A 24,578-nucleotide genomic window follows, 5' to 3' on the forward strand; every position below is an offset into this window, starting at 1 on the left:
TTTCCTCGGTGTGTATGCCCAGAAGTAGGATTGCTGGGTCATATGGCAGTTCTATTTCCAGTTTTTTAAGGAATCTCCACACTGTTCTCCATAGTGGCTGTACTAGTTTGCTTTCCCACCAACAGTGTTAGAGGATTCCCTTTTCTCCACACCCTCTCCAGCATTTATTGCTTGTAGACTTTTGGATAGCAGCCATTCTGACTGGCATGTAGTGGTACCTCATTGTGGTTTTGATTTGCATTTCTCTGATAATGAATGATGTTCAGCATCTTTTCATGTGTTTGTTTAGCCATCTGTATGTCTTTTTTGTAGAAATGTCTGTTTAGTTCTCTGGCCCATTTTTTGATTGGGTCATTTATTTTTCTGGAATTGAGCTGCTGGAGTTGTTTGTATATTTTTGAGATTAATCCATTGTCTGTTTCTTTGTTTGCTATTATTTTCTCCCGTTCTTAAGGCTGTCTTTTCACCTTCCTTATAGTTTCCTTTGTAGTGCAAAAGCTTTTAAGTTTCATTAGGTCCCATTTGCTTATTTTTGCTTTTCTTTCCAATATTCTGGGAGGTGGGTCATAGAGGATCTTGCTGTGATTTATGTTGGAGGGTGTTTTGCCTATGTTCTCCTCTAGGAATTTTATAGTTTCTGGTCTTACGTTTATATATTTAATCCATTTTGAGTTTATTTTTGTGTATGGTGTTAGAAAGTGCTCTAGTTTCATTCTTTTACAAGTGTATTTGACCAGTTTTCCCAGCACCACTTGTTAAAGAGGTTGTCTTTTTTCATTGCATATTCTTGCCTCCTTTGTCGAAGATAAGGTGTCCATAGGTATGTGGATTTATCTCTGGGCTTTCTGTTTTGTTCCATTGATCTATATTTCTGTCTTTGTGCCAGTACCATACTGTCTTGATGACTGTGGCTTTGTAGAACAGCCTGAGGTCAGGCAGGTTGATTCCTCCAGTTCCATTCTTTCTCAAGATTGCTTTGGCTATTTGAGGTTTTTTGTATTTCGATACAAACTGTGAAATTATTTGTTCTAGTTCTGTGAAAAATACCATTGGTAGCTTGAAAGGGATTACATTGAATCTATAGATTGCTTTGGGTTGTATACTCATTTTCACAATATTGATTCTTCCAATCCATGAACACGGTATATTTCTCTATCTATTTGTGTCCTCTTTGATTTCTTTCATCAGTGTTTTACAGTTTTCTATGTATAGGTCTTTTGTTTCTTTAGGTAGATATACTCCTAAGTATTTTATTCTTTTTGTTGCAGTGGTGAATGGTATTGTTTCCTTCATTTCTCTTTCTGTTTTCTCATTCTTAGTGTATAGGAATGCTAGGGATTTCTGTGTGTTAATTTTATATCCTGCAACTTTACTATATTCATTGATTAGCTCTAGTAATTTTCTGGTAGAGTCTTTAGGGTTTTCTATGTAGAGGATCATGTCATCTGCAAACAGTGAGAATTTTACTTCTTCTTGTCCAATCTGGATTCCTTTTATTTCCTTTTCTGCTCTTATTGCTATGGCCAACACTTCCAAAACTATGTTGAATAGTAGTGGTGAGAGTGGGCACCCTTGTCTTGTTCCTGACTTGAGGGGAAATGCTTTCAATTTTTCACCATTGAGGATAATGTTTGCTGTGGGTTTGTCATATATAGCTTTTATTATGTTGAGGTATGTTCCTTCTATTCCTGCTTTCTGGAGTGTTTTTATCATAAATGGATGTTGAATTTTGTCAAAGGCTTTTTCTGCATCTATTGAGATAATCATATGGTTTTTATCTTTCAATTTGTTAATGTTGTGTATTACATTGATTGACTTGTGAATATTAAAGAATCCTTGCATTCCTGGGATAAAGCCCACTTGGTCATGGTGTATGATCTTTTTAATATGTTGTTGGATTCTGTTTGCTAGAATTTTGTTAAGGATTTTTGCGTCTATGTTCATCAGTGATAATGACCTGTAGTTTTCTTTTTTTCTGGCATCATTGTCTGGTTTTGGTATTAGGGTGATGGTGGCCTCATGAAATGAGTTTGGAAGTTTACCTTCTTCTGCAATTTTCTGGAAGAGTTTGCATAAGATGGGTGTTAGCGCTTCTCTAAATTTTTGGTAGTATTCAGCTGTGAAGCCATCCAGTCCTGGGCTTTTGTTTGTTGGAAGATTTCTGATTACAGTTTTGATTTCCGTGCTTGTGATGGGTCTGTTAAGATCTTCTATTTCTCCCTGGTTCAGTTTTGGAAAGTTATACTTTTCTAGGAATTTGTCCATTTCTTCCAAGTTGTCCATTTTATTTTCATAGAGCTGCTGGTAGTAATGTCTTATGATCCTTTGTATTTCAGTGTTGTCTGTTGTGATCTCTCCATTTTCATATCTCATTTTGTTGATTTGGTTCTTCTCCCTTTGTTTCTTGATGAGTCTGCCTAATGGTTTGTCAGTTTTATTTACCTTTTCAAAAAACCAGCTTTTAGCTTTGTTGATTTTTGCTATGGTCTCTTTTATTTCTTTTGCATTTATTTCTGCCCTAATTTTTAAGATTTCTTTCCTTCTGCTAACCCTGGGGTTCTTCATTTCTTCCTTCTCTAGTTGCTTTAGGTGTAGAGTTAGGTTGTTTATTTGGCTTTTTTCTTGTTTCTTGAGGTAAGCCTGTAATGCTATGAACCTTCCCCTTAGCACTGCTTTTACAGTGTCCCATAGGTTTGAGGTTGCTGTGTTTCCATTTTCATTTGTTTCTATGTATATTTTGATTGCATTTTTATTTCTTCTATGATTTGTTGGTTATTCAAAAGCGTGTTATTTAGCCTCCATATGTTTGAATTTTTAATAGTTTTCTTCCTGTAATTGAGATCTAATCTTACTGCATTGTGGTCAGAAAAGATAACTGGAATGATTTCAATTTTTTTGAATTTACCAAGGCTAGATTTATGGCCCAGGATGTGATCTATTCTGGAGAAGGTTCCGTGTGCACTTGAGAAAAAGGTGAAATTTTTGTTTTGGGGTGAAATGTCCTATCGATATCAATTAGGTCTAGCTGGTCCATTGTGTCATTTAAAGTTTGTGTTTCCTTGTTAATTTTCTGTTTAGTTGATCTATCCATAGGTGTGAGTGGGGCATTAAAGTCACCCACTATCATTGTGTTATTGTTAATTTTCCCCTTTCATGCTTGTTAGCAGTTGCCTTACATATTACAGTGCTCCTATGTTGGGTGCATATATATTTATAATTGTTATATCTTCTTCTTGGATTGAACCTTTGATCATTATGTAGTGTCCCTCTTTGTCTCTTTTCACACACTTTATTTTAAAGTCTATTTTATCTGATATGAGTATTGTGACTCCTGCTTTCTTTTGGTCTCCGTTTGTGTGAAATATTTTTTTCCAGCACTTCACTTTCAGTCTGTATGTGTCCCTTGTTTTGAGGTGGGTCTCTTGTAGAAAGCCTATATAGGGGTCTTCCTTTTGTATCCATTCAGCCAGTCTTTGTCTTTTGATTGGGGCATTCAACCCATTTACCTTTAAGGTAATTATTGATAGGTATGGTCCCATTGCCATTTACTTTGCTGTTTTGGATTTGCGTTTATACAACCCTTCTGTATTTCCTGTGTAGAGAAGATCCTTTAGCATTTGTTGAAGAGCTGGTTTGGTGGTGCTGAATTCTCTCAGGTTTTGCTTGTCTGTAAAGCTTTTGAATTCTCCATATCTGAATGAGATCCTTGCTGGGTACAGTAATCTGGGCTGTAGGTTATTCTCTTTCATTACTTTAAGTATGTCCTGCCATTCCCTTTCTGGCCTGAAGAGTTTCTGTTGAGAGATGAGCTGTTATCCTTATGGGAATCCCCTTGTATGTTATTTGTTGTTTCTCCCTTGCTGCTTTTAATATTTGTTCTTTGTGTTTGATCTTTGTTAATTTGATTAATATGTGTCTTGGGGTGTTTTGCCTTGGGTTTGTCCTGTTTGGGACTCTCTGGGTTTCTTGGACATGTGTGATTATTTCCTTCCCCATTTTAGGGAAGTTTTCAGCTATTATCTCCTCGAGTATTTTCTCATGGCCTTTCTTTTGTCTTCTTCTTCTGGGACTCCTATGATTTGAATGTTGGGGCATTTCACATTGTCCCAGAGGTCCGTGAGGTTGTCCTCATTTCTTTTGATTCTTTTTTCTTTTTTCCTCTCTGCTTCATTTTCCTCTCTGCTGCAGTGGTGAGTGGGATTGATTCCTTAATTTCTCTTTCTGATTTTTCATTGTTAGTATATAGAAATGGAAGTGATTTCTGTGTATTGATTTTGTGTCCTGCAACTTTGCTAAATTCACTGATTGGCTCTAGTAATTTTCTGATAGTATCTTTCAGCTTTTCTATGTACAGTGTCATGTCATCTGCAAACAGTGAGAGCTTTCCTTCTTCTTTTCTGATCTGAATTCCTTTTGTTTCCTTTCCTTCTCTGATTGCAGTAACTAGGACTTCTGGAATGATATTGAATAACAGTGGTGAAAGTGGACACCCTTGTCTTGTCCCTAATCTTAGGGGGAATACTTTCAGTTTTTCAACATTGAGAATAATGTTTGCTATAGCCTTAAAATTTATGGCCTTTACTATTTTGAGGTAGGTTCTTTCTATGTCCATTTTTTAATGGTTTTAATCATAAAGGATTTTTTTTAATCATAAAAAGAAACACCTGGATTAACAGGCAAATTTGGCCTTGGAGTATGGAATGAAGCAGGGCAAAGGCTAATAGAGTTCTGCCAAGAGAACACATTGGTCATAGCAAACACCCTCTTCCAACAACAAAAGAGAGGACTCTACACATGGACATCACCAGATGGTCAACACTGAAATCAGATTGATTATATTCTCTGCAGCCAAATATGGAGAAGCTCTATACAGTCAGCAAGAACAAGACTGGGAGCTGACTATGGCTCAGATCATGAACTCCTTATTGCCAAATTCAGACTTAAAATGAAGAAAGTAGGGAAAACCACTAGACCATTAGGTATGACCTAAATCAAATCTCTTATGACTATACAGTAGAAGTGAGAAATAGTTTTAAGGGACTAGATCTGATAGACAGAGAGCCTGAGGAACTATGGACAGAGGTTCATGACACTGTACAAGAGACAGGGATTAAGCCCATCCCCATGGAAAAGAAATGCAAAAAGGCAAAATGGTTGTCTGAGAAGGCCTTACAAATAGCTGTGAAAAGAGCAGAAGCAATAAGCAAAGGAGAAAAGGAAAGCTATTCCCATTTGAATCCAGGGTTCCAAAGAATAGCAAGGAGAGATAAGAAAGCCTTCCTCAGTGATCAATGCAAAGAAATAGAGGAAAACAACAGAATGAGAAAGACTAGAGATCTGTTCAAGAAAATTAGAGATGCCAAGGGAAAATTTCATGCAAAGATGGGTTCGATAAAGGACAGAAATAGTATGGACCTAACAGAAGCAGAAGATACTAAGAAGAGGTGGCAAGAATACACAGAAGAACTGTACAAAAAAGGTCTTTACAACCCAGATAATCACGATGGTGTGATCACTCACCTAGAGCCAGACATCCTGGAATGTGAAGTCAGGTGGGCCTTAGAAAGCATCACTATGAACAAAGCTAGTGGAGGTGATGGAATTCCAGTTGAGCTATTTCACATCCTGAAAGACAATGCTGTGAAAGGGCTGCACTCAATATGCCAGCAGATTTGGAAAACTCAGCAGTGGCCCAGGACTGGAAAAGATCAGTTTTCATTCCAATCCCTAATAAAGGCAATCCCAAAGACTACTCAAACTACCGCACAATTGCCATGATCTCACACACTAGTAAAGTAATGCTCAAAATTCTCCAAGCCAGGCTTCAGCAATACATGAACCAAGAACTTCCAGAAGTTCAAGCTGGATTTAGAAAAGGCAGAGGAACCAAAGATCAAATTGCCAACATCTGCTGGATCATCGAAAAAGCAAGAGAGTTCCAGAAAAACATCTATTTCTGCTTTATTGACTATGCCAAAGCCTTCGACTGTGTGGATCACAATAAACTGTGGAAAATTCTGAAAGAGATGGGCATACCAGACCACCTGACCTGCCTCTTGAGAAACCTGTATGCAGGTCAGGAAACAACAGAACTGGACATGGAACAACAGGCTGGTTCCAAATAGGAAAAGGAGTACATCAAGGCTGTATATTGTCACCCTGCTTATTTAACTTATATGCAGAGTACATCATGAGAAACGCTGGGCTGTTGGAAGCACAAGCTGGAATCAAGATTGCCAGGAGAAATATCAATAACCTCAGATATGCAGATGACACCACCCTTATGGCATAAAGTGAGGATGAACTAAAAAGCCTCTTGATGAAGGTGAAAGAGGAGAGTGAAAAAGCTGGCTTAAAGCGCAACATTCAGAAAACTAAGATCATGGCATCTGGCACCATCACTTCATGGAAAATAGATGGGGAGACAGTGGAAACAGTCAGAGTTTATCTTTTGGGGCTCCAAAATCACTGCAGATGGTGATTGCAGCCATGAAATTAAAAGACGCTCACTCCTTGGAAGGAAAGTTATGACCAACCTAGACAGCATATTAAAAATCAGAGACATTACTTTGCCAACAAAGGTCCGTCTGGTTGAGGCTATGGTTTTTCCAGTGGTCATGTGTGGATGTGAGAGTTGGACTGTGAGGAAAGCTGAGTGCCGAAGAAATCTGATGCTTTTGAACTGTGGGGTTGGAGAAGACTCTTGAGAGTCCCTTGGATTGCAAGGAAATCCAACCAGTCCATCCTAAAGGAGATCAGTCCTGGGTGTTCATTGGAAGGACTGATGCTGAAGCTGAAACTCCAATACTTTGGCCACCTCATGCGAAGAGTTGACTCATTGGAAAAGACCCTGATGCTGGGAGGGATTGGGGGCAGGAGGAGAAGGGGACGACAGAGGATGAGATGGCTGGATGGCATCACCGACTCAATGGGCATGAGTTTGAGTAAACTCCGGGAGTTGATGATGGACAGGGAGGCCTGGCATGCTGCACTTCATGGGATCGCAAGGAGTCGGACACGACTGAGCAACTGTACTGAACTTAACTGAATCATAAATGGGTGCTGTATTTTATCAAAATCTTCTTCTGCATCTATTGAAATGATATGGTTTTTATCTTTCAATTTGTTAATATGGTACATTACATTGAATGATTTGAATATATTGAAGAATCCTTACATTGCTGTAATAAACCCAACTTTATCATTATGTATGAGCTTTTTGATGTATTGCTAAATTCTGTTGCTAAATTTTGTTGAGGATTTTTGCATCTATGTTCATCATTGATACTGGCCTGTAGTTTTCTTTTCTTGTGTTGTCTTTGCCTGGTTTTGGTATCAGGGTGATGATGGCCTCGTAGAATGAGTTTGGAAGTGTTCCTTCCTCTGCAATTTTTGGAAAGAGTTTGAGAAGGACAGGCAATAGGTTTTCTCTAAATGTTTGATAGACTTCTCCTGTGAAGCCATCTGGTCCTGGGCTTTTGTTTTTTTGGGAAATTTTTGATCACAGCTTCAATTTCAGTGGTTGTATTTGGGTTGTTCATAATTTCTATTTCTTGCTGGTTCAGTATTTGAAGATGGAACTTTTCTAAGAATCTGTCCATTTCTTCCAGGTTATCCATTTTATTGCCATAGAGTTGTTCATAATAGTCTCTTATGATCCTTTGTATTACTGCACTGTCTGTTGTAACCTCTTCTTTTTCATTTCTAATTTTGTTGATTTGATTCTTCTCTTTTTCCTTGAAGAGTCTGGATAAAGCTTTGTCAATTTTGTTTATCTTCTCAAAACCAGTTTTCAGTTTTATTAATCTTTACTATTGTTTCTTTCATTTCTTTTTCATTTATTTCTGCTTGGATCTTTATGGTTTCTTTCCTTCTACTAATTTTCAGATTTTTGTTTTGTTTTGTTTTTCTTTTCCTAGTTGTTTTAGGTGTGAATTAGGTTGTCTATTTGATGTTTTTCTTGTTTCTTGAGGTAGGATTGTATTGCTATAAACTTCCTCTTAGAACTGCTTTCGCTGCATCCCATAGGTTTTGAGTTGTTGTGTTTTCATTGTCATTTGTTTCTAGAAATTTTTTGATTTCCCTTTTAATTTCTTGAGAATCCTGTTGGTTATTTAGAAATGTATTGTTTAATCTCCAAGTGTTTGTGTTTCTTACATTTTTTTCTTGTATTTGATATCTAGTCTCATAGAATTGTGGTCAGAGAAGATGCTTGATATGATTTCAATTTCTTAAATTCACTGAGGTTTGATTTGTGACCCAAGATGTGGTCTGTCCTGGTGAATGTTCCATGTGTACCTGAGAAGGTGTATTCTTCTGCATTTGGATGGAATGTCCTGAAGATATGAATGACATTCATATCATCTAATGTATCATTTAAGACTTGTGTTTCCTTATTAATTTTCTGTTTTGATGACCTGTCCATTGGTGTGAGTGGGGTGTTAAAGTCTCCTACTATTATTGTGCTACTGTCAATTTCTCCTTATGTCTGTTAGTGTCTGTCTTACGTAATGAGGTGCTCCTATGTTGGGTACATAGATATTTACAATTGTTATCTCTTCCTCTTGATTGTTCCCTTGATCATTATGTAGTGTCCTTCCTTATCTCTTGTAATCTTCTTCAGTTTAAGGTCTGGTTTGCCTGATATGAGGATTGCTGCTTTGGCTTTCTTTTGCTTCCCATTTGCAAGGAGTATATTTTTCCATCCTTTCACTTTCAGTCCATATGTCTTTAGATCTGAAGTGGATTTTTTGTAGACAGCATATATATGGGTCTTGTTTTTGTATCCATTCAGCCAGTCTGTGTCTTTTGGTTGGAGTATTTAATCCATGTACATTTAAAGTAATTATTGATATATATGTTCCTATTGCCATTTTCTTAATTGTTTGGGGTTTGATTTTGTAGGTCTTTTTCTTCTCTTGTATTTCTTGACTGTATAAGTCCCTTTAACATTTGCTGTAAAGCTGGTTTGGTGGTACTGAATTCTCTTAACTTTTGCTTGTCTGAAAAGCTTTTTTATCTCTCCATCAATTTTGAATGAGATCCTTGCTGAGTACAGTAATCTTGGTTGTAGATTTTTCCCTTTCATTACTTTAAATATATCCTGCCGTTCCCTTCTGGCCTGCAGAGTTTCTGCTGAAAGATCAGCTACTAAGTAGATGGGGTTTCCCTTGTATGTTACTTGTTGCTTTTCCCTTACTGCTTTTAATATTCTTTCTTTGTGTTTAGTCTTTGTTAGTTTGATTAGTATGTGTCTTGGTGTGGGTCTCCTTGGGTTTATCGTAAATGGGACTCTTTGTGCCTCTTGGAATTGACTATTTCCTCTTCCATGTTGGGGAAATTTTCAACTATAATCTCTTCAAAAATTTTCTCATACCCTTTCTTTTTCTGTTCTTCTGGGACCCCTATAATTCGAATGTTGGGATGTTTGATAGTGTCTCAGAGGTCTCAGAGACTATCGTCAGTTCTTTTAATTCTTTTTACTTTATTCTGTTCTTCAGAAGTTATTTCCACAATTTTGTCTCCCAGCTCACTGATTCATTCTTCTGCTTCAGATATTCTGATATTGATTCCTTCTAGAGTATTTTCAATTTCAGTAATTGTGTTGTTTGTCTCTCTTTGCTTATTCTTTCATCTTCTAGGTCTTTGTTAATTGAGTCTTGCATTTTCTCCATTTTGTTTTCAACATTTTTGATCATCTTTACTATCATTATTCTGAATTCTTTTTCAGGTAGTTTGCCTATTTCCTCTTCATTTATTTGGACTTCTGTGCTTCTAGTCTGTTCCTTCATTTGCATAGTGTTTCTCTGCCCTTTCATTATTTTTTTTTAACTTATTGTGTTTGAGGTCTACTTTTCTCAGGCTTCAAGATTGAATTATTTCTTCTTTTTGGTTTCTGCCCTCCTAAGGTTGGTCCAGTGGTTGTTGTAAGCTTTGTGTAGGATGGGATTTGTGCTGAGTTTTTTGTTTGTTTGTTTTTCCTCAGATGGGCAAGGCTGAGTGAGGCAGTAATCCTTTCTGCTGGTGATGGGGTTTGTATTGTTTTGTTTGTTGTTTAGATGAAGCATCCTGCACAGGGTGCTACTGGTGGTTGAGTGATGCCATATTTTGTATTCAAGTGGCTTCCTTTGTGTGAGTTCTCACTATCTGATATTCCCTGGGGTTAGTTCTCTGGTAGTCTAGGGTCCTGGAGTCAGTGCTTTCACTCCAAAGGCTCAGGGCTTGATCTCTGGTCATGAACAAAAATTCCACAAGTGGTTTGCTATGGTTAATATTAAGTGAGATTAACACAAATACCACAAACCAAGAAACCAAAGATGAACCCCTGACAAATGGTGGTTACAAAATCAGGTAAATGATAATTAAAATAACAGAATATACACATATACCCATAAGTAAAGTCAAAAGAGTCCAACAAAAATCAAGTAGAGTAGATTGACCAGGTGAACAAAGGAAATAAAAAATTATATTTACCAGTTAAGAACAAAACTAACTAAAGCACAAACTGGAAAACAAAACTAAGTCAAGGTGCAAATAAAGCAATGAAAGCAAAACTAACAAATATGTTGAGAGAAAAGTAAAGAAAGAAAGAATAGATATGCAAAGTTAAATAGACATGGATGCAGAAGATTTATATACATTAAAGATTAACTGCAAAAGGAAAGAATAGTAGGAAAGGCAAACCAAGGAATAAATATAGAAAAATACATTGTAGGTTTAAAAAATTAAAAATTAAAATTATAAAAAAGAGAAAAGAAAAAAAAGAAGATTTAAAAAAGGAAGAAGAAAGAAAGAAAAAGGAAAACTCCACAGAACTGCAAAAGCCCAATATAGAAGCAGAGATTTATAACAACAATAAAAAGTGTCACTGAATACACACACACACACACACACACACATCTATAAGCAAAATCAAAACAGTCCAACAAAAGTAAAGTACAAAAATAATAGATTAACATGGCAAAAAAAGGAAACCAAAAATTAAATCTACCAGTTAAGAATAAAACTAACTAAAGCACAAACTGGAAAACAAAACAAAAGCAAGGTGCCAACTGGGGAATAAAGTATGAAAATAAAACTAACAAATATGTTGAGAGGAAAGGTAAGGAAGTAAATAAAGAAAGAATCGATATGCAAATTAAATAGAGGTAGATAAAGAAGATTTATATACACTAAAGATTAACTGCAAGGGGAAAAGAACAGTAGGAAAAACAAACAAAGGAATAAATGTAGAAAGATAATAATAGGTTTAAAAGGTCAAAAATTAAAATTAAAAAAGAGAAAATTTTAAAAAAGGAAAACTCCACAGAACTGTGAAAGCTCAACATAGAGACAAAGGTTTATAACATCAATAAAAAGTGTAACTGAGAAAAAAAAAAAAAGCTCAAAAGCTTAATTAGATTTCATAGTGCCAATAAAATAAACAACTACAACAGAAAGGGGAATAAAAGAAAAAAAAATCCAAAAGAAGCTATAGAACAAATCAAAACACAAGAATAATAAATGTTTTTCCTGAATCACTGCTGTCTGAGTCTCTCCCCTCATTGGGAGTCACAGTCCACCTCACCTCTGGAGGATGCCCTCCAACACTGTGCTGATCTTTGAACCTGCTGTGGGGGCAGCTCAGATTCTAATCTAAGCTCCTCGCAAGCACCCCATGTCTTGCTGATGTGCTCAGGAGAAGCAGTCAATGTGAATGGGCTCTCTTGCTTTTTTGATGATCCAACAGTTGTTGGCAATTTGATCTCTGGTTCCTCTGTCTTTTCTAAATCCATCTTGAACATCTGGAAGTTCTTGGTTCACATACTATTGAAGCCTCACTTGGAGAATTTTGAGCATTACTTTGCTAGTGTGTGAGATGAGTGCAATTGTGCAGTAGTTTGACATTCTTTGGCATTGCCTTTCTGAGGCATTGGAATGAGAACTGACCTTTTCCAGTCCTATGACCATGGCTGAGTTTTCCAAATTTGCTGACATACTGAGTGCAGCACTTTAACAGCATCATTTTTTAGGAGTTGAAATGGCTCAACTGGAATTCCATCACCTCCAGTAGCTTTGTTATTAGTAATACTTCCTAAGGCCCACTTGACATCACATTCCAGGATGTCTGGCTCTATGTGAGTGATCACACCATCATGGTTATCTGGGTCATGAAGATCTTTTTTGTATAGTTCTTCTGTGTATTCTTGTCACCTCTTCTTAATATCTTCTGCTTCTGTTAGGTCCATACCATTTCTGTCCTTTATTGTGCCCATCTTTGCATGAAATGTTCCCATGGTATCTTTAATTTTCTTGAAGAGATCTCTAGTCTTTCCCATTCTATTGTTTTCCTCTATTTCTTTGCACTGATCACGTAGGAAGGCTTTCTTATCTCTCCTTGCTGTTCTTTGGAACTCTGTGTTCAGATGGATATATCTTTCCTTTTCTCCTTTACATTTAGCCTCTTTTCTTTTCTCAGCTATTTGTAAGCCCTCCTCAGACAACCATTTTACCTTTTTGCATTTCCTTTTCTTGATCACCTCCTCCTATACAATGTCATGAACCTCATCCATAGTTCTTCAGGCACTCTATCAGATCTAATCCCTTGAATCTATTTGCTACTTGCACTGTATAATCGTAAGGTATTTGATTTGGGTCATACCTGAATGGTCTAGTGGTTTTCCTTACTTTCTTCAACTGAGGTCTTAGGAAAGCCCAAATACTGCCTTTTCAGTCTAATCTCTATGCTTTGCCCATATATCAAAGACCTTTACACAGTATGAAAAAGAAGCATTGTTTCATTAATACCCATACCAAAGTCCAGTCCATTACCCTTTTCCCAGTTCCCCAGTGCAGAGCACAAGCGAACATGAGTCAGATGCCAAAGGTTAGCCTCAAGTGGAGGACTTTTGCCTTCCTCCATCCTCCCTATTTCATGCACTTTCAAATGTTACTTGTAAGAGGCATGGAAAAGGCCAAATAGGTTATATGTCCTTTAACATAGTAAGCCCTCTGGTTAATACTCATCACTGCATCAGTGTCATCATTTTTGACTCATTTTCAACTCTTGCAGTTGAAATAACTGGGCATTTTTCTCTGCCTCCTATTTCACTTTATTATTATACCATTAATAGAGGCATTGATTTCTCCTGAGAGGAGGAGATTTCACTTGTTATAAGGTGTGCAGGTGTGCAACCACACACAGAGGAACACGGACACTTTGAAGCTTCTGTAGGGAGCTGGTGAAGATGCTAAAGTGCCATGAGGAATGTCTGTTGGAATCAGGGAATTTTAACCTAAAAAGAAAGATGTTAATGGGAAATTATGAAAACTGTTGTATTTCAGAGAAATTCATTGTATTCTTTATGAGAACAGTACAAACATTTGTTGAGGATTTCTTATATGACCTTTCCATCTCACATAGTTCATCATGCCAATTGAGGGATGAGTATTGAACATAGTTTGAAAGGTTTAGTAACTTGGTCAAGTCATACACATAGTGAATGGTGTGGCTAATATTGGAACCCAAAATTATTATATTTCCAATATAATAATATACTATTATAATAAATAATAGATTCTCCCAAAATGTGGAAGCAAAGAGGATGTCTCAAATTTCACCCATCCAAGGTGACAAGAGATTCCAACACTTGAGGAAGGAGTATGCTAATGATACTGCAATAATAAGCCTCTGGTTGCTGAGATGGTCAAAGGAAAAGTCATTTCTCTTGGGGGAATCTCTCCTCCCATGTTCTCTCTAGGGTGAAGCCTCCTATGTTGTGGCAACTAAGAACCATGTGGATAAACCAATAATCACTGTATTTTCTAGCATAAGGGCGATGCTGCTTCAAGTTTCTGTGAAGAAAACCTTATCTACAACACCCTGGACCTCTTCTTTGCTGGAACAGAGACAACTTCAACCACCCTGCGCTGGGGGCTGCTCTACATGGCGCTGAACCCCGAAATCCAAGGTGAGCTCATTAGTGGATGGGCCTAGGCCAGGTCAGTATGCTTCCATAAATTAGTTCATCTATGTCTCAATATTCCTAAAGGGAATGTTGATTCACCTTCACTAATAAGAGGAACCTGAGGTTCACACAGCTTTAGGAACTCGCAGCAGGAATGTTGTTGAGCAAGAGTTTTCCGCCTAATTTGTCTCACACCAGGGCCCACTTCCCACTCTCAACCTCCATGAGAAGCTAGTCTGGAGAGCCTAAGATAGCCATTTTGATGCTGGTTATTTCATTCCTTAACTCAACCAGACTCAAGGAGAGTTATGGGAAAACAGAATAATAGAACCACCTCTGCTTTTTTCAGAAAAAGTCCAAGCTGAGATTGACAGGGTGCTCGGCCAATCACAACAGCCAAGCACAGCCGCGCGAGAGTCCATGCCCTACACCAACGCTGTCATCCACGAGGTGCTGCGAATGGGGAACATCATCCCTCTGAACGTGCCCCGGGAGGTGGCAGTGGACACCACCCTGGCCGGATACCACCTGCCCAAGGTAATAAGGCCCCACTCGTAGCCTCAGGTCCCCAAGCTCATATTTTAAATGGTGGGATTCTCACCTGGACAAGTGACGTGTTTTCTTGTCTTAGCGAAACACTTCGATGGGGAGAGACAGAGATAATTACTAACCTAATACTGGATATTTTTCTTCATGTGGGGTCTTCAGAACATTATCAAATCAATGGTAATTGGTGTTCTGAAGGAGAACGGAAATTCCTCCGTCAAGCACGTTCAGGCAAAGGCTGAATTTTCTCTGCTGTGAAATTTCTTATTTTTTTACTGCGTGATGTGCAGGCAGCAATTCTCCGTCAGCCTTTGCCATGAAGTCCTTTTCTTTGAAGTCCTTTTCTTTGTCATGGGAGGGCTTCTGATAGGATAGTGACTTGCCAGATTTATTTTTGGAAAATTCTGCTTCACAATCCTGGGGCTATAGAATGTTAAAAGATGAGGGAGAGTTGAGACCTCCTGGGCCATCACATTAAACAGGCGTTTCTAACGTAATATCCCCACAGGTATTGCCTTGACTTACAGTCCCTTGATGGGACTACCTCACAAGAGGATCAATCCAAGTCTGTGCACATTAAATATCACAAAAGGAGAGAAGTAATGAATGCTTTTTAAGGAGCGGTTATGTACTATGAACTATATAGATTCTTTCAAAATGTCTTAATTCTCAATCATTCTCATTTTACGAATTTACTTCGAGGCTCAGAGCTGTTTGATCTTGTATAAAATCCCTTGGCTACAAAGATCCCAACAAGAGTTGGGTTAAAGAACTAGAAGTGTTCTGATGCCCAGGTTCATCTTTTTTGTACTACACCATGTTCTCGCACAGGAGTTGCTTCATTTCACTTGTTTCCAAGAGTCTTCCTGCAACTGTTCTCAGCAGGGCCCTGTTAAATTCCCTCTCCTCAAAAGGCAGTCCTGCTCTCTCTCTGCCCATCACTCTTAGGATCTCAGCAAACAGCTGTCCTCTGCCGGATACTGTCTCACCTGAACACTGCAGATATACAGGACCTTGCTTTCTCGCCACCTTGGTCTATTTCTGTGGATCCATTCCAATCTGAGTCCTTCTGTGTATTGAACCTGGTGTTGATCTCAAGGCAAAACTGGAAGAAAAGAGCCCCTTTGGGCTCGCCTTGGTCATGATCCCTGCAGCCCTAGGAGAAAAAGCGATTCCTGCAGCAATTGCATTTACTATTTTCTTGCTGATTGACCATTTTATGGGTGAAGTCTGAGGTCTAAATGATATTACAGGTGATCTTCACATATTCATAGCAATTCAGTTAGCTACAGAGAACCATGGGAGCTCAACAGACTGGTTCTGCAAGATTTTTTTTTCTGATGTAGTATTCTGTGAGGACTAGAACAAATCCCTGGGTAGGGAACTTGCAACTGGAAAACAATTACAATATAGAAATTCTGCCCACAAGAGTGAAAGTCCTGAGCCCCAAGGCAGTCTTCCCAGCCAGGGAGTCTGGCAACAGGAGGAGGAGCGCCCAGGAATCTGGCTTTGAATGCCAGCAGCTTTTGATTGCACGAATTCCACAGCGCTAGAGGAAACATCAACTCCACTCTTGGGTCATATGCACACTAGCACCCAGGGACAAATAGCAGTGACCTCATAAGAGACTGGACCAGACCTACGTACTAATATTGGAAGGTCTTCTGCAGAGGCAAGGGGCAACTGGGGCTCATGGCAGGGACAAATACCCTGGCACCAGCAGGTCTAATGAGGATCCCAGAGGCCACCATGCAGAAAGGTATGGGAACAAGTGGTATGACCGAAAAACTGAAAGAGGCTTGATATAGTGGGAGTGCAGGCAGAAGGACCATGACTCAGATAGACGGCAGGTGATGTGCCCTTAATATAAGAGTGCTGGGAAATATTGGAGTATATCCATCAAATGCCAGATGCAATGGGTGGATAGCAGTGACATAACCAAATCATGTCCAAAGCTAACTCTGCTTTCTGTGTGTGAAGCACTTTGAAGGTGGGAGAGGATATAGAGTTGTAGTTAGGCCTACTGTAGGAGTGTGGACAACCAAGGTAGTGCCTTGGACCAGGAAGTGGAGGACATAACATGGAGGTGATAGAATCAAGAGGAATTTCAAGGAAACTTGGCCAGCCTGGTTGAAGGATGGGAGACACTAAGGGAGGATTCCTGGGTTTCTTGCTGTGTACTGGGAAGGACAGTGGTTCCTTCCACTGGGTGACCTGATTCTATCATTAAATCTTCTGTGGAATGTGCTCGATAATGAAGGTGAGAGAGTTGGAGAATCTTAGATGAATGAGACATGTTTCATGTTGGAGAAGCTGCCATGTCACTGAGCAACTGGGTTGATTTTGGTCCAGAACTGCCTGCCCACTGTCACATTCTTCTCTTACTGATGCATACACCTTCCCTCCCATGTTCTGCACTGACAAGTGCCTGAAGAGACCCATTCTGCACTCGAGTAGTCACACTTCCCTGATACAGTTCCCAGCAGACAGTTTCAGTCCACCAGTGTAAGCTGTCCCGTGGCAGAGAGCATGGCTGGCCCCAGAAGGTGGTGAGCTGGGGAGGCTGAGGGAGTTCAGAATGCTGTCAGCCCTGGGCCCCAGGCTGTGGGAGCTGGGGGACTGCCGCCCCTCTGCACACATGTGTTGAGTGATGTCTTGCATGAGTCACTTCTGTCTTCTCCAGGGCACCATGGTCATGACTAACCTGACTGCACTGCACAAAGACCCTGCAGAATGGGCCACCCCTGACACCTTCAATCCAGAGCATTTTCTGGAGAATGGACAGTTTAAGAAAAGGGAATCCTTTATGCCTTTTTCAATAGGTGAGTAACAAGAAATAGGAGCATGGGGATCGAGTTCCTCTCTCTGCCCTCCCCTACTCTTGTGCTTGTGATGCTTTGCTTTAGTTGGAATGTCTCCAGATAGCCCTGCCCAGCATGACTCACTCTTGCATTGTTTGCATCTCAAGGTTCCCTAGGCTGTGCCTCACCAAGTCTCATGCCCTTACTTCCTAAGCCCTGGCTTGGCTCTGATGGAGATTTCAGCTTCAAGTTGTTCTCTCACCAGAAACTTGGGGATAGGAGTTTAGCCTCTGCCTGTTACCCACAAAGAAGATTGGACACTCACCACCTTTATTGAGCTTTAAATGTTCTGAGATCTTTTAGGGCTTCCCACTCACAAAAACATAAAGCTAATTGCTGAGAAAGGGATGGGGGCGGCTGCTTCCTTAGCACTGTGGGCATCACAAGTGATTCTAAGTACCATGGACTTAAGTAGATGAGATTCTACTCTGTTAAGTTCTTCCTGAAGAGGTCCTTTTGCCTTTTTAAATGAGATGGTTAGATAAGCATCACTGACTCAAGGGACATGAGTTTGAGCAAACTCCCAGAGATAGTGAAAGACAGGGAAGCCTGGTGTACTGCAGTATGTGGGGTCGCAAAGAGTCAGACACAACTTAGTGACTGAACAACAACCACCCTTTACAAATCTAAGTGATATATTGATGTGGTGCATAACTTGAAATATGAATGAGAATGCAGAGAAAACTCTTTCTTTCTTGTTTCTCAGCCAGCCAGTTGGGTGTAGTTGGGTGTTTTACTCATAATATTGTGAAATGAGTAAGAAAACTTCTTTTTGTATACCAGATAAAGAGTTAGTTATGTTGCTGAGATCATTTCAAATTGTTTCCTCTTGTTTCCTCAGTCCTTATATCTATAAATGTTTCCTGAGCACCTGTTATGTCTCAATTATGCAACCTTGTGAATATGACAATGATTAGGTAGGAAAAAAAAACCAGTGCAACTCTCATGGACCCTGTGTTCTAGTTTAACGTTACAAGGTTCAAATTCCAATCACCACACTGGGGATAAGGCTCAAAAGTGGAGCTTAGCAGGGCCAACTATGGGATCTACAGTCTTAAAGCTCACGTGACACAACTAGAACTCAGGGTTGACCAGGTTTATCAAATACAAAAGCCTGTGCTGTTCCTAGCAGTGTCTCCCCAAAAAAGTAACTAAATGCTACAGTAAGTTGACACTTGAAATTCATAATAGTTTTCTTATCATTGCTCCTGCTGCTGCTAAGTCCCTTCAGTCGTGTCCGACTCTCTGTGTCCCCATAGACGGCAGCCCACCAGGGTCCTCTGTCCCTGGGATTCTCCAGGCAAGAATACTGGAGTGGGTTGCCATTTCCTTCTCCTTTTCTTATCATTGTTAAATTAAATATAGACTGACTTTCTGTGACAGTATAGTTTTGCTGATCATGCCACAAAGGCACAGAAAGGGAGGGACTGGAATTTGAACCCATGTAGGAGTGATTCACAGCCCAGGCTTTCCTGCTTTAGAACACTGTCCTGGGTGTATCTGAACTCAGTCTGATTAGATCTTCTGTGTCTTTCTTTTTTTGTTGTTGTTTTTTCATTTATTTTTATTAGTTGAAGGCTAATTACTTTACAATATTGTAGTGGGTTTTGTCATACATTTACATGAATCAGCCATGGACTTACAAGTATTCCCCATCCCGATCCCCCCTCTCACTTCCCTCTCCACCCGATCCCTCTGGGTCTTCCCAGTGCACCAGGCCCGAGCACTTGTCTCATGCATCCAACCTGGGCTGGTGATCTGTTTCACCCTAGATAATATACATGTTTCAATGCTGTTCTCTCGAAACATCCCACCCTCGCCTTCTCCCACAGAGTCCAAAAGTCTGTTCTGTACATCTGTGTCTCTTTGTCTTTCTTCCTCTGGTTCTATGCTACCTTTGCTCACACTGGACAAGTAACTTTCTAATATGAAAACAGACGTGAGATGTAGGAAAACCTTCCAGTCTTCCTGTGTGCAAGAGCTTTATATTTCCTATCACAGTACAAGTTTCAGCTGCTTTATTTTAACTATTATAATTATTCTTGCTTCACTGTTTTGTTGTTGTTACTGAGAGTTATAACACGTCCTTTTAATTACATATTTCATTTGCAAGCAAATTATTGTATTTTATACTTAAAGCAACCCAGCTATTAAGTTGGGAAAGCAATTAGTAGCTCCTTTCTCAGTGAAATGAAGTAAGAATTAAGAAAGTTTTTTCTCATCCAAGGTCATGTGCCCAAGGAATCTGCTTCAAAGGGCCAAAAACTCAACTTTCTGGTTTCTCTTCTTAAATTTTTGTTGAAGTATAGTTGATTTACAGTATTGTATTAGTTTTAGGTATACTGCAAAGTGATTCAATTATACATACATATATACATCTTTGCTTTCTAGGTTTTTTGCCAGTATAAAGAAAGAGAGTGAAGTCGCTCAGTCATATCTGACTCTTTGTGACTCCATGGACTGTAGCCTACCAGGCTCCTCTGTCCATAGAATTTTCCAGCAAGAGTACTGGGGTGGGTTGCCATTTCCTTCTCCAGGGGATCTTCCTGACACAGGGATCAAACCCAGGTCTCCCGCATTGCAGGCAGACGCTTTACCAATGGAGTCACCATTACAAAATATTGAGCATAGTTCGCTGTGCTCTATAGTAGGTCCTTGTTGGTTATATAGTAAGTTCTAATCTAGTGCTCTTGCTAACATAATTAGAACGTTATTCATTTTCCTACTTAATGGCCCTTCCATTTAAAGATTCACCAAGTTTAGAGCGTATGTATCTACTGTTATGTTGCAACATTACAAAGATAGAAAACTCAGTGACTTAAAATAATAAGTGTATATTATTGCTCACAAGTCTACAGTTGAGCTGAGGGCTTCATGTTTCTCGGCTGGGCCTCTTGCCCATTTGGGAGGTCAGTTGGCTGAAGGCTGATCTAGGATGACCTCAGCTGGGACAATGGGACTCTTTCCCAAGTTTCCTCCTCCCACAGGCTAGTATAGCTGGTGTACATGTGGAAGATAAGGCCGCAGGAGGGAAAAAAGCACACAGTGCCTCCCAAGGGCCAGGCTGGGAACTGGCGACCCTTGCTCCCACTGCATTCCTGTGTCCATGCAGGTCATACTGTGAGCCCCAGTTCCAGGGGAAGGGAAAATATCACAGTTTTTATGGAAGAGCTATGAAGTCACATTGCCAGGGATGTAGGTTCAGGGAAAGGGGGGAGATTGGAGCCAGTGTTGCAATCAAGTGATCTACCTGTCTTTCTGCCGGAGAAGACTGATTCAGACAAAGCAAACAATTTGGGGATTCCCTCAGCTGTGACTAAATGAAGGCTAGCTAAAAACAGGAAACAGAAACTAGAAAAATCCACTGACTTAAAATGTCAACACTGCTGTCAAGTTTACTCCCACCATACTCCTGTCTTTGGGGCACCATTTCTTTGCCTCATTCTTGATCCAGCACTTTGTAAAGAAAGCTTCTTTAAAAAGGAATGGGGTGTGGAGAGCTGCCTCCCTTCTCTTGGAAAGGTGATCAGATGTGGAATAGGATACACACACAGTCCCTGGTGGCACGTATGGAAAAGAATCCACCTTCAATGTGGTAGACCTGGATTTGATCCCTGGGTCGGGAAGATCTCCTGGAGAAGGGCATGGCGACCCACTCCAGTATTCTTGCCTGGAGAATCCCCTGGACAGAGGAGTCTGGTGGGCTACAGTTCATGGGATCACACAGAGTTGGACACAACTGAGCCACTAACAGTCAAGGCAGATGACAAAGGTATTATTACAAACTTATTTTCTTATCTTCATTTAAGTTCTTCTCTTTTGATTCAACAAAGCAGCAGGCATATTCATGAAAGGCAAGAGGCTGAGTCCTCAATTTTCAAAAACATCACTGAATCATGGAGATAAGATAGAGTGATGTTTTCTCAAAAACTCTAGGTCAATTCTTTCATTTCTAGTGGGGTAACTGACCTGATTAGTTAGTGATTTCCAGTTAGTGCAAGCACCAAAGAGAAGGTCCACGTTTCCAGGATGAAGCCTTGAAATAAGGTAGCCCTCCTTTTCATGATTTATAAATCAAATTCATATCTCCTGTTTTACTGGTATCATTGACCAGCCATGCAGTATAGTTCAGAAAGAAATTATTTCACAGCTTGGCAAGAAAGAACTGTTTAGATCAGGGAGAATAATCTATTTACTCAGAGCCCAGAGCTGGTTACTGATGTAATAAATACTGTAACCCTGGATCCTGACTCTATGGGTCCAACTTTATCCCAATACCTGGATTCTTCTAGGAGAATCCTGGGTATTTCCAAAATAGCTTATGGTGCTGTTTGAACAAATTTCCTCATTTGCTGCAATTTTAGCCAATTTCCCCATTTTTCTATTAGCGATGGGTAAGAGATCAGAATGAGGGGAACAGAGATTATTAGACATGTAGTGGTAAGAAACACAGGCACAATTATATAAAAATTACATAATTCTGAAGCATATTTTGATTTATTAAATACATTTGCAGATATTCTCTAATCTTATTTCCTCAACAACTTATTTAATCACTAAGTCATGTCCAACTCTTGTGACTCCATGGACTATAACCTGACAGGCTCCTCTGTCCATGGGATTTCCCAGGCAAGAATACTCCAGTGAGTTGCCATTTTCTTCTCTAGGGGACCTTCCCCACCCAGAGGTCGAACTTGCATCACTTATGTCTCCTGTCTCTCCTACATTGCAGGCTGATTCTTTACAGCTGAGCCCAAAGAAGCACAACTGTAATTGCACTGGGAAATACAAAGTAGCAAAAGTTACACCCAGAATTAACTACAGAGGGTCATGTCAGTGACAGTGTGCAAGAGAATCTTTACAGAGATAGTGAGGAACTATGTCAAATGCTAACAAGGGTTTTTTCTGGATTTGGGGATTACAAAAATCTTATAATGTCTTTATACTTTTTACACATTTTTTTTTTCATTTTTGCAGTTAAATATGTATCACTTAGGTAGAAAGTAAGTTATTAAAACACCCCCAAGAGAGATGATGGTAGAGACCAGTGTGGGGTGTTGTAGCCCAAGTCGGGGCAGAGGGCATCATGAAGCGGGGGGGCGGTGCTGGGGGAAGCCTGAAGCAGCTGATGCACAGCTGGGATGAGATGGGGTCGGCCCCGCACGGGGAGCCCTGGCAGGGAGGTTGCCAGTCATAAAGGAGGGAAACAACACAGGGAAAAGGTGCCTCATACTTGAGAAACCTGCTTTGACACATACTTTCTTTTTCTTTTCAACAATTTTTTTGAAAATTGAAAGAGGTAAACGCAGAGTTTTGCTTTTGTCTGCTTTTGCCCTTTGCTAATGGATTTTTCTAAGACTTCTGGCGCGACCACATTTATAGGTCAACCTTGGCCCTCACTTGTTTCATCTGTACCCTGCACCTTCACCCTTGCTCACCTGTCTGACCCCTGAAGGCACTGAATGTGTGATTGTGGAATGAGCTTGGAGGGCTTCTGTTACCCCAGGTGGTTGTGATCAACGAAGCTGAGTACAGAGGGGCCCAGGGCCAGGCAGGCCTGCCCTTGGCTCAGGTTTTGCAAAATGTGGTGGAAGGTTTCCGTCCTTGCTGGCGCAGACCACCTAAGCAGGTAACTCATATTTTTGTCTTTCAGGAAAGCGGATGTGCCTTGGAGAACAGTTGGCCAGGACTGAGTTGTTTATTTTTTTTACCTCACTTCTGCAAAAATTTACCTTTAGGCCACCAGAGAATGAGAAGTTGAGCCTGAAGTTCAGGGTTAGCTTGACCCTTGCCCCAGCCAGCCACAGGCTCTGTGCTGTTCCTCGAGGCTAAAGGTATTGGGGCGGGGAGAGTGAAGGAAAGCAGGAAGAATAGGCCTCCCCCCTCAAGGCACGGGGCCTGCTCAGAAGTGAGGGAACAGCATCCAGTGCCTCTAGGACAGATCATAGGAACCACACACAGAGGAAACTGCATTCAAGCTTTACCGTCTCCAGTGGGACCTTGAAGAAACAAGTTCCATTGTGAGTGATTCCATTTTCATCCAGAAGATTTAAAGTGGACAATGATTCCTTCTCCAAAGGAAAAATTGCTGTAAATATCGGAGGAAAGAATGGATTTTAAGTGGTTTGGAAATCATAAAGCACATCATAAAAGTCACAGCTCTGATCTGCCTCCTTCTGTGTCCTTCCTTAGACGAGGACTTGCGTCTGGCCTGTTGAGATGGCCTGGGTCAAAGTGGTGCCAAATGGTGGTAAGAGTTAGAAGTTGGGCCTGGGGCAGCCACTGACCTAGGCAAGAAAGGCCCTCACACTTGGTAGCACTGAGCAAGCTTATCCTGCTTCTCCCTCAGACTGGCTCCTAGGAAGTCAGCAGGGCAGGTAAATTCCTGATTGACATACAGGGTCCTATGGAGAAGCAATTTCTCTGGTTTACCTAAGGAAACACTGCCTTGGCCTTTGACACTAGAGCTAAGAGGAATATGACCAAAATAAACTAAACCTGGAAGGCAGGTTTGGGGAACAAATGTGGAAATGTTTTCTGTCTTTTATGTGCCTCTTTACCTTAAATCCCCTCTTGGGTATTTATTCCTAAGCCCCATGTTGGGTTAATGATGTGGTGGGTGTGATCTTTTCTTGAAAACTGATTGTCAGCTTTTGATTAAGTGGTCCCAGCCTTAACACAATTGATGAGCATTTTGCAGTGTGTGTTATAGGAAGAACCTTTTTTTAAATGTGTATATCTATGATAAATTTTTGCTTTGCCATTACCATCTATGGACAGAGGAGCCTGGCAGGCTACAATCTGTGGGGTCGCAGAGAGTCGGACACGACTGAGCGATTAATACACACACACACTACCATAAAGTTTTTGTATAGCAATCAATATAGCTGTAGATCATCAACTTAGAGCAATCATATATATTGCTTGCTGATCTCTTAATTCCAAATGCATTTTAAACACCATGCATTTCTACTCTCTTCCCCTCCTTACTGTTTTTGCAATATATTTTACATCTAATTGCTTATGTATCTCTACACTGCTTTTTGTGGATGCAAGTGATTTTACTACCTTGTGAGAGTCACTCAGTTGTGTCCGATTCTTTGCAACCCCATGGACTGTGCAATCCAGGGAATTCTCCAGGCCAGAATACTGGAGTGGGTAGCCTTTCCTTTCTCCAGGGCATCTTCCCAACCCAGGGATCGAACTCAGGTCCCCCGCTTTGCAG

General features: G+C 40.1%; 1 protein-coding gene across 1 annotated transcript in view; it reads left to right on the plus strand.

Annotated features, from left to right (window-relative positions):
- LOC122676979 (cytochrome P450 2J2-like) overlaps positions 1–23,509 on the plus strand; it is a 36,793-nt gene extending 13,284 nt beyond the window's left edge. The window contains exons 6-9 of the mRNA XM_043876631.1: positions 13,808–13,949; positions 14,296–14,483; positions 17,176–17,314; positions 23,007–23,509. Of these exons, the coding sequence (XP_043732566.1) occupies positions 13,808–13,949; positions 14,296–14,483; positions 17,176–17,314; positions 23,007–23,185 (648 nt within the window). The 3' untranslated portion in view covers positions 23,186–23,509. The remainder of the gene's footprint in view (positions 1–13,807; positions 13,950–14,295; positions 14,484–17,175; positions 17,315–23,006) is intronic.
- The last annotated feature ends 1,069 nt before the right edge of the window (positions 23,510–24,578 follow it).

Source organism: Cervus elaphus, chromosome 20 (assembly GCF_910594005.1).
Source record: "Cervus elaphus chromosome 20, mCerEla1.1, whole genome shotgun sequence".
Classification (NCBI taxonomy): domain Eukaryota; kingdom Metazoa; phylum Chordata; class Mammalia; order Artiodactyla; family Cervidae; genus Cervus; species Cervus elaphus.